Consider the following 12,447-nt stretch of genomic DNA (forward strand, 5'->3'; position numbering starts at 1 on the left):
TTCCTGTCCTCTGAAACTTTTATTGAAAGGAAACAGATCTGACAATAAGCTATAAGACACGGTCCCTTTTAAAAAATATTAATGTGTTTAAGACGTCTTTGAAAGTAACTGAAAACACACACTACAAATCCACACAGTACAGCATCATCAAGTCTAACATTCGCTGATATTTCAATACTTCAGGGACAATGAAGAGAGCTGGAGACTCATATCACACACACACACAAACACACATTTCATAATGGGGGGGATTCCACAGACAGCCTAAGTCTGTAGCAGATAAAAAAGAGCTTGTGCAATATGAGAATGACTTGAATATAGGAAGACATTAAAAAGAGGAAATATTCAATTAAATTTTCACTTTTCACTATGTATATTGTCCGAATGGTGTGATTACTATTTATGGTTCGTCAGTTTGTGTGGACATGTGAAACGGCTGTTCCCACCAGATATATTCTGAATGTATAGAATATGAATATAATTAAAGAAAGGGGTCAAAATGCACCCTGGATCGTTTATACTATTCCAGTCTTTAGTTATTGATTGAAGCTACCAAATTAGAGAATGTGTCTGTACAGTTTAAATAACAGACCTCTTCTATTGTACAAAGCAAAGCTCTTTTCACACCTCTATTCTTCCTTTATCCCTTTTTCATTACATATGTACCTTTCCACTGGGATAGTAAATGTAGAGCACCTTTATGGTACACAATTGGGCCGTACATATAATTTTGTTATTTTAGGGGGACAAATTGTTTGTACCTTGAGGGACTGAAAGGTGCCTGTAAAGTGCCCTTTTCCTGACAGTGTTGAAACATGTTACTCTTCCTGAATTTTAGAGCTAAGACCACAAAATTGTAGATTAAAAGAAAAAACATTTAATGGAAACCTATGATGGTGTTCGTTCCTCTCTGGACTGTCGTGCTCAGCGCAGGGCTCTGTTGCTGCTTTAGTGTGATCTTATATGGTGGCAAATCAGTAAGTGTAATCAACTGAGGATTGTAAGGAAGGAAAGACAAGACATGGATTGATTTTCACCCCTTAAAATTCCAGGTTTATTATGTATTAGGCTTTATTATTCAGTAACTACAAGGACTTCAGTACAAACTGGCTGATCTACTCTTAGCTTATAGAAGTGTATAATAAAGCTGCCATTTAAGGGGTAAAAAGCCTCTTTACTGACATGAACAAAATGAAAACCTGCAATCCTTAACTTGGCATCAAGGTCAATGGAGTGGCACACCATCTGCAATTGTAATATGAGGAGGGATTATAAAGAAAGTGTATAGATTGCTGTAAAACATCAGAGTTAAAGACTTGGTCTAATTTGGAGATAAAGACATGATTTGAGTAATACATGGAGACGTAAACACAGACAGGAATAATCAGAAAAGGGAGACAAAAAGGAAATCTTATTTTATCATTTCAACTTTGTTTGTACTATAACAGCATATTCTGCGGAAATGGGATAATTACTGTTTATTTCTTTGTGCTAATCTTGGGTGGCTGACCTCAGGTTTCATCATTCCTTGTCTGTTGAAAAATGTTATATGCAAAGGAAAGACAAGTTAAGGGAGGGCCTGCATGGAAACAACGGTCACCAGATTTACAGGTAGCATATCTGTCTACAAATGTGAACATCCTGAGGTTTGGATGCAGCACTTTGAAAATGACTCACAACCAATGTAGATCTCCACTCCTGCTGTAACTGATATATCTTGCTGCTATATACCTGCTGATATAGCTGTACAAATTAGTTTAGAGCTGTTATGTCATCATCATAGGCATAGACTGAAAAAGTTATGTAGTGGTTACTCCACATGGCTTTGTTTTAGAATATATTTGGATACCATTTGGAAAGAGTGACTCTTGCTGATCTTTAGAATGCACACAAGTGACTAAAGCTGACTAAATCTCACCAATGACACTGTTCATTTATGTTTCTGAACCAATTAATGTGCATCATAATAGCTTTGATTTTTAATGACGAATAAACGTTGAACGTATATGTAGATTGTCTAATTTACATGTAATTGTGTAAATCTATAACTGCTTTAATCAAGTTTGTGTTAGATGTGGAACACACCTCCAGGTGCTCTGACCCCCACCACACGTTTTACTCTGTATGATATACGAGAGGGCTGTTGCCACTAAATATATTCCATGACTTGTATATATGAAGACATGAAAAAACATACTCAATATTTAATGAAATACATTTTAAAACAAAGTCTTGTGTTCTAACCACTTCATAGCTACTTCACTCTATGGCTACAGCAATGAAAATATACAGCTATAATTTGTACAGCTACATCAGCAATTGGTTTATAATATAAATATATAAACTTCACAGAAGATACTGCAGAAAATCCTGTATGGATACAGAATACTGGAAGCCTATGGATGCTAAAATATGTCTGTGTCCACCGTCTTCTCTTACTGTAATCAAGTACAGCAGGAGTGGAGATCAACATTGGTGGTTGTCATTATCAAAGTGCTGCATCTAAACCTCAGGATGTCCGTTGATTCCCGTCTGCGCTGCCTTTAAATCCAGACAGATATACTACCTGTAAAACTGGCAACCGCTGTTTTCATGCAGGCCCTCCCTTAACTCGTCTCTCCCTTTCCTTTTGTCCTTGTCCCTTTCCTTCCTGTGTTTCTCTTTGTGTGGCATAATGCTGTGATATGGCTCTTTTGTTGTTCTCTTTTTCCTTAATTGTGGTTGTCAGGTGACTTTAAAGGCAGATACATCTGAAATATATCACATTTTTTAACAGACACAGGAGCTAAATAATGATTATCATCATTATCATCAAATTCTTCTTACAGTTTACCTTAACTTTCAGTAATGTTATTTGTGTAGATGAAGCTACAGTCAAGGATTTTAAAGCAGCAAAGCAACCACAGAATTTTCTAAAACACTCAGAAGTTACAGACATGCTCTTTGAATGAAAGGGTCAACAAGCAATGACTTAATTTAAGAACTCTAAATGTCCTTTTACATTTATTTACATTATTTTATACACAAGTACTAAATGTCTGCATAAATAAAGCTTTTAATAATCAACTAATTTCAGCTAGAATCAAACAACATGTTAAACTATTCTGGAGTGGCCCTAGCAAAGGGGTTTCTTGGTTAAAATCCTCATAAAATAGTGGTTTAAGCTTATAAGAATTCTGTTTGCTTCAGTGTTGGTTCTCACACTGACAGGAAGGAAGCACACTTTACATCTAACCTCTTCCTTCCTCTTGAAAATGGGGCCACTTTGGTGCCCTAAAATCACTGCAGGTGAGATTCTAGCTCTGATACTCTTGTTGCAGTTGCCTGTGAAACACACTTACAGTAGGTGCTCTCCACTGGAAACTTCAACAAAAATCAGTCTGATACCAGTCACAATGTCCTTGCTCCAGAATTTCCTCCTAAGGCTTATTAATAATAGCTCAATAATTCTTATAGCTTATTAGTAACATAATCAAATTACACTGTTTTTCATAAATAATCAGACTTAAGATTTGAACATCTGTAAAATTTAACTTACACAAAAGTAATACCATCATGTGTCTAGTTAAGAGCCCATGAGACAGAGTGTGGAGCATACAGAACAACTCATTATTCCCAGCAGTTTCTATGATTAGCTCTCTGGGATTAGGACAGAGAAGCAGGAGAAAGGCATGTTGGCAAGACAGTCTGTGTTCACTGCAGGCTGTATCTCAGTGAAGAAAGCATGCTGCATGTTCCCAGCATTGCTGTGGAGCCTTTTCAGCTCGGTAAGCTTCTGCAGGATCACTTGCCTCTCTCTGCCCCGGATCATTCCACGGAAGTACAGCACAGCTGAGAGGTGCTTCTTACTGATAATGGACAAACAACACAAAAATACATGAGGAATATTGGACTGGATACACTGTTGGTCTGATGAATTCAAAACAGCATAAGCGGTCATTTCTGGGAATGTGACTGGAAAGTCCAGGCTCCATCACTGCCCTCCCTTTCCCTTCCAAATCCTCTCTCAGAGCATTTCCTGTAATTAACAGGGCAATGGAAGGTGATCTCCTACCGTTTACTCTAGGGATGAATCACTCATTACTGACTGTCAAATAGATTGTTTTGATTTTACTTTGAAAAATGAATGAATGAAAGGAGTGAAAACCACAAAAAAGATCAAATATGTGGGATTTCTCCAAAATCAGTAATTTATTAAGTCCTACACTGACAAACTGTTGCAAAAGCGGTGCACAGCAGTGGGAACAGAATTTACTGCTGGCACAGAAAAGCAATTAAGTCAGACAAGTCATCCAGAACTAACCATAAAGAGTTATTCAACAAACTGTTATTCATCTGGTCAGTGAAGGTCAGCAAACAATTTGGAATGCCCAACATAGATTTAAATACACTCTGAAAAAAAGGTATGAAACTGTCACTGGGGCAGTACCCCTCTTAACACTGGAGTAGTACCCTCAAGGGAACATATATCATAATCCATAGAAATTATATTTTCTGAGTTGTGTTGACTCCACCCTCCCCGTCTCATCTCCAGGTGTTTTTTTTTTTTACTGTTCTGTTTATCTTTATTCTTAAGTTTTAGCCTGCTACTTTTTTGTCTTCATGTCTAGTTAAGCCTTTACAGTTTACAGTTTGTGTGTTTGTGCGAATGTGTTAACCTGTTAAGATTATTTTTTGTATTTCTTTAAATTATGTGCTCCTGTAATTCTGAAATCACTCATTCTTATAACATTTTATAATGCATTCTTTTTCAGAAATTCATTATGTGGTGTTCTCTTTTTAGTTTTTGGGGTATATCACATTTCTGCATATGAAAATTATTAATAAGTGTCTTTCATACATATGCTGTGGTAAATTATCCAACAGCTTTTAACTCGAGGGTTCTGATTACCTGATTACAATGGCTTTTGGTGTATATTATATAGCAGTGATAACCACAGGCTATGATGTATGGATTAAAATAGGGACCTCACCCGATGTCTGGATAGTCATCAATCAGTGGCTTCAGATTATTCTTTATTTCACTCTTAGTTTTCTGTCCGACGATCTTGCTCAGGTGGTCTCCCACTGGGTAGAGCCAGTTCTCTTCAGAATTCTATGGAGAATTATTGAAACAACTGTAAGATAATGCAGTATGCATATTATCACTGTACACAGAAAGCACTTGTAGAGATATTTCAGTCAAAATATTATTAGAAAAAATCACCCTTTGCAGTTCTGCCTTTCATATTTTTAAATTAAAAAAATGTGACAATCACATTCTGGGGGATGTTTGGCCGCAACACTGAACTAGAGTGAGATACCAATGCTTATTATTCAGTAACTACAGGGACTCAAATGCAAACTGTTTGAGCCATTCTTAGGTGGTAGAAGTGTATAATAAACCTTTAGGCCTGTAAAGAAACAATCATGCAACAAAAAGTGACTTGCAAAACATCTGAACTAGAGAAGTATGTCTTTCTTGCTTAAGGTTTAATAAGATCATACTACAGCTAGGACTCTTATATAACCATGTCAGCTGATCGAATAAGGTATAGTGGCAAACTTGTTCCAAAAGGCTGTTTACTGAACATTCTGAATGCCTGTCAGGAACCGGAGTAAATCTACAATGTTAACTTTGAGCATAACCATATAACCATATGTTCTCAAGGCATGCCAAAAATGTGGTGTTTTTTACAGGTGAAATCTCTTTGATTCAGTTAGCATGAACTACAGAAAGAGAGGCTGGCAGTAGGACAGTGGTTTAAGATTCAGGCCTTGGACTTCTTGGATTTCAGCCCTGTCAGTGACACTGAGGTACCACAGAAATTGAACAAAATAAAAAAGGCCAATGTTATCAGTTTCTGTACATGTTTTTTATCTAGACTTCAATAATACTTTTTAAAATGCACAGTATGATGTAGCATGGCACTTTTACTATTCTGAATCTAGAACCTACTGTACTCTTGTCCTATTGCTTAGGCTTACCTGTGAATGTAGCTGGGGTTCTAAGGAGTTCTGATGACTTGATTGCAATTTAACAAATCAATGGTCTAGCTCCACTCATATGTCCCTGTTCAGTTTGCTTGGTATCCTGGCAAGTAGGCTAACCAAATTCACTTATGAGTGCTCTATAGGTACAGTACGGGTTACTTGTGGAAGTGACAAACTGTGATCACTAATTTGTAACTATATTGGGCCATACCACATTGGTGAAAAAGTGCTCTTAGGTCACATGAAACTTCTGCCACAGCATAACCACTGTGCTGCCATAATTGTCAATAAACCCTAAAACCATATTGTTGCTGTGGTAAAATCTACACAGAAAATGTCAGAAAAATATGGCAATGGAATATGGCACTAGCACATGCTTTAAAATGTAATTTTTGGACTCCATCACTGAGTAGCCTGTGGTTCAAACCAAAAGTGAAGAATAATACACTGTCTTTTTGATAAGAGTGAATGATTCAGCAAAAAGAGACCACTGTGAAGGGGTGCTGTGGTTAATGTTATTGTTGCAAGTATTATCCCAGTATTATTTTATCTGGACTTGACCTGAATCTGAACTTGCTGTGACAGAATTACCTAGTATGTGTAGGTTGAATTAACCCCTAGATTGTAGACCATGAGAAGCAAAAAGAAAACAATGGTGGGCCTACCATTTCCTGGAAGAGCTCTCGGAGTTCACCCCACTGCTCGCTCATTTTAGAGGCTGCTCTTTCATTCTTCCTGTTTTTGCATGAGTAGTTGTTCTTCATCAGCTGCGAGATGTACTCCTTCACCACAAAGTAATGCACCTCACTCACAAGCTCCTGTAGATCAACACATAAAAGACGTAAAGAGGTCAATGGAAAATAAAAGCGATGTAAATAATGATGAATTTATATTGTATGATACTTTTGTAGGTATTACAAAATGTGTTATTATGATATATTACTGAAACTCAATCTCATGACTTTAAGCAATCCATTTAAAGCAACAAAATAGAGAACCACAAACTTTCACATTCATCTCCAAATAACTGATGATTTGGAAAAATATTCTTAAACTTCCTTTTTGTCACATGTTCTGCCATTGAAACTGACTAGATAAAAAAAACTGTCAGAGTATTATTGGTGACATTCCTTGCTGCCAGATAATAGTGATGTGCAATGTTTTGCCTGGCACATTAAAGGTGAAAACGTCAATCCCTCCATTAATGGTTTTGTGTGTGTGTGTGTGTGTGTGTGTGAGAGAGAGAGTGAAAGAGTGAGAGAGAGAGAGAGAGAGAGAGAGAGGGGGGCATAAACCTTCAGACCTGTGCATGTTGAGGACTCATGTGTTTGCACTGTTGAGACAGAGTTTCAACCCTCTTAGCTAGTTGTTGGAAGTCTTCATCAGATGATAGCCACTTCCTTGTCATCATCCTCCTCAGAAAGGGCTGTAAAAAAGAGAATTAGAGGCTAAATTCCTTCAGCTCATCTAATTATATGCTTAGAATGTGATTCATACTAATCTCTAAGACTGGCTCTATTTGTGGATGTGGCCTATAGCTACTACTTTTACCATCACAGTATCAAAGACAATAATTTGTGCGTATCTCATAATAACTCATAATACATTAACATATTTTATTGGAGAAAAAAGAAAAGGCTACTTTTGTTTGCTTATGTTTCATTCTAGAAATACTGAGAAATCAAGATTAACATTAGAGATATGACTCATAAAAGTTAATTTAAAATTCTAATATTGACTGGTTAGACAGTGCACAAAGTAGCCTGACATCAAATTTACATACATAGAAGATAGTTTGAGGCAAATCTTTAGGCATAAATAGGTTAATAAACTTGACTACCCACTTGATTACTTAAAAAAACAGAAGCTGTTTATAAGCATGGTCACCTTGACTCAACTAGTAAACATCCTACTGACACAGTGGGAATATGGCCTACACATCTGAGCCAAAATGGTACTAGATGATATAATGTGCTAAGACTCAAGATGAGAGCAAGCTGTGCATAAATGTAGCAGTATGAAGATATTGTGACTTCAAGAGATTTTTAATCACAGTATTAGTTTGCATTAAGCCTTGTGATATTTATGAAGAAAACCTATGTGGTATTAGGTGGCTGAGTTTAAGCCTTATAAATACCTTGCAACAAGTTTTGATTACCTAACATATATAATTTCACATTATATGAGTATCTATACAGCACAGTCAAGCTCACAATAACAATAACACCAATCTTGTTGGATCAAAAAGACATTATGAAAAAAGTAAGGAAACCATTTATGATCTATGCCATCCTTAACTGCTGGAGGATACTTGTACTTTCACTCACTTTAACGTCAGTTTTGAAATGTTCCACCAAAGCCTGGCTCAGGCGGTGGATCAATCCATCTACTTCTTTGCCCAGCTGTTCCACTTGCTGTGGACAGCTCTCACTGTAGCCCTCCATGTGCTCTCTAGGTAAAGAGACACACATCAAAAAGTCACTTCATTAAAAAGCTTATACAAATAAGAAATTCAAATGAATGTGATGGTTTGGAGACTGTGGCTCTGTCTAAAAGACAGGAGGCTGGGCTGGAGGTGGCGGAGATGAAGAGGCTGAGATTTTCATTGGGAGTGACAAGGATGGACAAGATTAGAAATGAGCAGATCAGAGGGACAGTGAAGGTGGAGCAGTTTGGATATAAAGCCAGAGAGGCCAGGTTGAGATGGTTTGGACATGTGGTGAGGAGGAAAAGTGGATATATTGGTCAAAGAATGTTGGAGATGGAGCTGCCGGGTAGAAGGAGAAGAAATAGACCTCAGAGAAGGTTTATGGATGTAGTGAAGGTGGACATGGAGATGGTTGGTGTAAAAGTAGAGGAGGCAGTGGATAGGGCAAGATGGAGGCAGATGATCCGCTGTGGCGACCCCTAAAGGGAGCAGCCGAAAGAAGAAGAAGAAGTTATTGCTGTCTATAGTGTTGTTTCTATTGCATCTCACGCAGTAAGAAGTCACTGACATTTTATCTCAGTCTAGCAGAAAAAACACAAGAGTGAAATCCGTACAATACAATGATGTGATGGTCTCCTAACCGATTAAACTACTACATGATAGAGCTACCAATCAGGCTGGCTCTGCTGCATTCTACAGCATAACAAAACCCAGCCTTCACCTGGAACTTATGATGGGTGGGACAAGTGTAGACTACAAGCACACTGTTCAACTATTCTGTATTTGTACAGCCTGATCACAAGCATATCCTTTTTATTTATCAAAAATGCTTGCATTTAAATTCTGACAGCAGAGAAGGGAACAGTTGCTTTGTTTTGTGGTGCTCCCTTAACCCATGAATGTCCATATGTGAAATATAAAATTTCCATATACAACCCCAATTCCAATGAAGTTGGGACGTTGTGTAAAACATAATACATAAAAACAATAATACATAATAATAATAATACATAAAAACAGAATACAATGATTTGCAAATCCTTTTCAACCTATATTCAATCGAATACACTACAAAGACAAGATATTTAATGTTCAAACTGATAAACTTTATTGTTTTTTGCAAATATTCACTCATTTTGAATTTGGTGCCTGCAACATGTTCCGAATAAGTTGGGACAGGGGCAACAAAAGACTGGGAAAGTTGAGGAATACTCAAAAAACACCTGTTTGGAACATTCCACAGTTGAACAGGTTAATTGGAAACAGGTGAGTGTCATGATTGGGTATAAAAGGAGCATCCCTGAAAGGCTCAGTCGTTCACAAGCAAGGATGGGGTGAGTTTCACCACTTTGTGAACAACTGCGTGAGCAAATAGTCCAACAGTTTAAGAGCAACGTTTCTCAATGTACATTTCATCATCTACAGTCCATAATATCATCAAAAGATTCAAAGCTCCAACAATTAGTGTCCTCAGTTCCCAAATGCTTATTGAGTGTTGTTAAAAGGAAAGGTGATGTAATACAGTGGTAAACATGCCCCTGTCCCAACTTCATCAAATTCAAAATGAGTGAATATTTGCAAAAAACAATAAAGTTTATCCGTTTGAACATTAAATATCTTGCCTTTGTAGTCTATTCAGTTGAAAATACGTTGAAAAGTATTTGCAATTCATTGTATTTTGTTTTTATTTGTGTTTTACACAACATCCCAACTTCATTGGAATTGGGGTTGTATTCTCTGAGCCACCTTTCCTAAGCACAAATCTGAAGAAATATTTTAAATTGATCAAACAACATGGCCCCAAAAAAGTTTTTATCATTTAATCTATCATATCTAATTCAGTCTTTCTGTCTTGTGGGACACCGATTTTGACATAAAAATAAATGATAATATGACTAAAGGTATGAACATTATATGTGGTCAAAACATTGATATAGATACTGTTATACATGCATCCATTGTAACTATGCATTTTTTCATATTCTTATTTTTATTAAACTTAGTGAACTGGTGAACTTCTCCAAATGATTTTCTCTCATATGTAAAATGAATGTGTCAATTGCTAACACAACAGTGAACTAACAATCATCAAAGCACGCCAAACTGGTTTGCACACTAGCATGGTTGCTGTGCTCTGTTTTGATATGCATTTAAACAACTTTACCTTTAGGGTCCTTCCCTACTTGCAGCAAGACGACAATTTTGGCTTAGTGTTGTTTCTATTAAGTCACATGATTTAACATCTTATGAAAGCGATGTTATAAAATGAAAGTGAAGCTTTTAACAGCCTTAGTGTAAGCGCTGTACCTGAGTAGCGCAGTGGCATCTTCTTTCTCAACATTTTCATGTCATTCTGCATTCTGTACCAGCTAATAAATGTAACTACAAATATAAGAACTGTAATTAACATCTGAGTACTAATTACCCTATTTTCTGAATTTCTTCTTTTTTGCCATGCTATGAGTGTGTCCAAATCATTAGGCCATATATGTAGCCTTAATAAATCATTACGTTCTAAATTGATTTGCGTTTTATTTATATTTTTATAAAGACAAGCTCTGTCTAGACTTTTTGTACCAAATCTGTTTTTCCTGAAGTACAGTTGCTTTTGCCAGTGATATGTTGCTTGCTGAAATCTGAGCTCATGCCTTTTTATTTTTTTTCTGCTGACTGTAGTATTCGCTTTATGTTCACACATCTGGTCAGTCCATCTTATCATTGTTGAATTCTCTGTGATCATTGCTTAATTATGCAAATAAAACCATACATCTTATACATCTTAGCCATAATAAATCATTTAATACGTCCCAGATGTAAAATATGACTAAAAATACAATACCTACTTTTCCTAAAAAACCCAGTTGCTCAAATGCAAATATTTTTAATACTGAAAAACCACAAAATCCTGTAGTCTTACTTGGATAAGATTGTTCCAAACTACAAACATACAGTCATTGACAAATATTTTAACATCCCTGGTTAAATTGCAGAATTGTTGTTTTAATAAATGAATATAAGTACACATCTTCTACAGGGAACAAACAGAAACATGCATTTTTTTCTGCATATGTAAGTGCACATTGTCTATTTATTTGCTAACATATTGGGGGAAAAAAGAAAACTTGCCCATAACCTTTACACAGGCCATATTTTTTTTTCATTTTTTCCCCCAAAAAGTCAAATTCAGTAGTTATTGTGCAATTTAGTATTTATTGTGCATTAAAACAATATTATTAAAATAAGTCTTTCAACCCAAAACTTTGTTTGTTGTACTGACTGTACTGAACATCTTAAAAGTACCTGTTAAAAGTGATTAACCAATAAGTCATAGTTCATTGAATTTGCACATTTAAATAATAATTACATTAAGTCATAACAGTAATTAAGTAATAACATAAATAAGGAAAATTAGCTAAGTAAAGGTGCAGGAATGTTAACTACTTCTACTAGACTTTTTGTCAAATTCAGCAAATATGTCCTCATAGTCCTCACTAGCTGATGTGTGTGCTAACTGGAAAAAATCTAATGTTTATATACAATATTGGCTCTGTAAACGGGAAACAAGCAAAATGGTTCAGCTTTTATTGCTGCTTGTTTCTGTCTGCTTGTCTGGTAGGTAACGTTAACTTATTTTTGCTATTTAACAGCACCAATAGACCTGTTTTATCCTGTTTGCTAATGTTTGTGATAGCTAATTCCAACTGGTGAACTTCTGAAGTAGCGCTGAAGTGAAAGGTGGAGTTTCGTCTGGAGTTTCAAATATCAAAAATCTTTCTCCAGAATTGCTGACTCCACCATTAGGGAATGATGAGGTAACTAGCTGTCTTAAAATTGCTGAATTGCATTTCACAATGAACTGAATTAGAATTTTATAAAGTAAAATGTTTAGTGTGTTATAAGATTTCTTAGAAATGTTGTTTAAAGCACCCTCAGATGTACACTGCAACTCAGTTTAGTACCAGTTTGTTTTTATCTTTAGTCTTTGGCTTGACCACTCAAGAACATTACACTTTTTAGAAGTGCAGTTTGGGTCATTGTTCCCCTAC

General features: G+C 36.2%; 1 protein-coding gene across 3 annotated transcripts in view; it reads right to left on the bottom strand.

Moving 5' to 3' along the window:
- The window catches only part of LOC108443924 (exocyst complex component 3-like 4), a 22,098-nt gene continuing 9,651 nt past the window's right edge, over positions 1-12,447 (bottom strand). For 2 of the 3 annotated variants that reach the window (XM_017724850.2, XM_037538623.1), the window contains 5 exons: positions 8,301-8,424; positions 7,277-7,399; positions 6,639-6,791; positions 4,974-5,095; positions 1-3,848 (listed from right to left, as the gene is read on the bottom strand). In XM_017724850.2, the coding sequence (XP_017580339.1) occupies positions 3,632-3,848; positions 4,974-5,095; positions 6,639-6,791; positions 7,277-7,399; positions 8,301-8,424 (739 nt within the window). In that variant the 3' untranslated portion in view covers positions 1-3,631. The remainder of the gene's footprint in view (positions 3,849-4,973; positions 5,096-6,638; positions 6,792-7,276; positions 7,400-8,300; positions 8,425-12,447) is intronic. The other variant, XM_017724856.2, reaches the window with a different exon arrangement.

Source organism: Pygocentrus nattereri, chromosome 5 (assembly GCF_015220715.1).
Source record: "Pygocentrus nattereri isolate fPygNat1 chromosome 5, fPygNat1.pri, whole genome shotgun sequence".
NCBI lineage: Eukaryota > Metazoa > Chordata > Actinopteri > Characiformes > Serrasalmidae > Pygocentrus > Pygocentrus nattereri.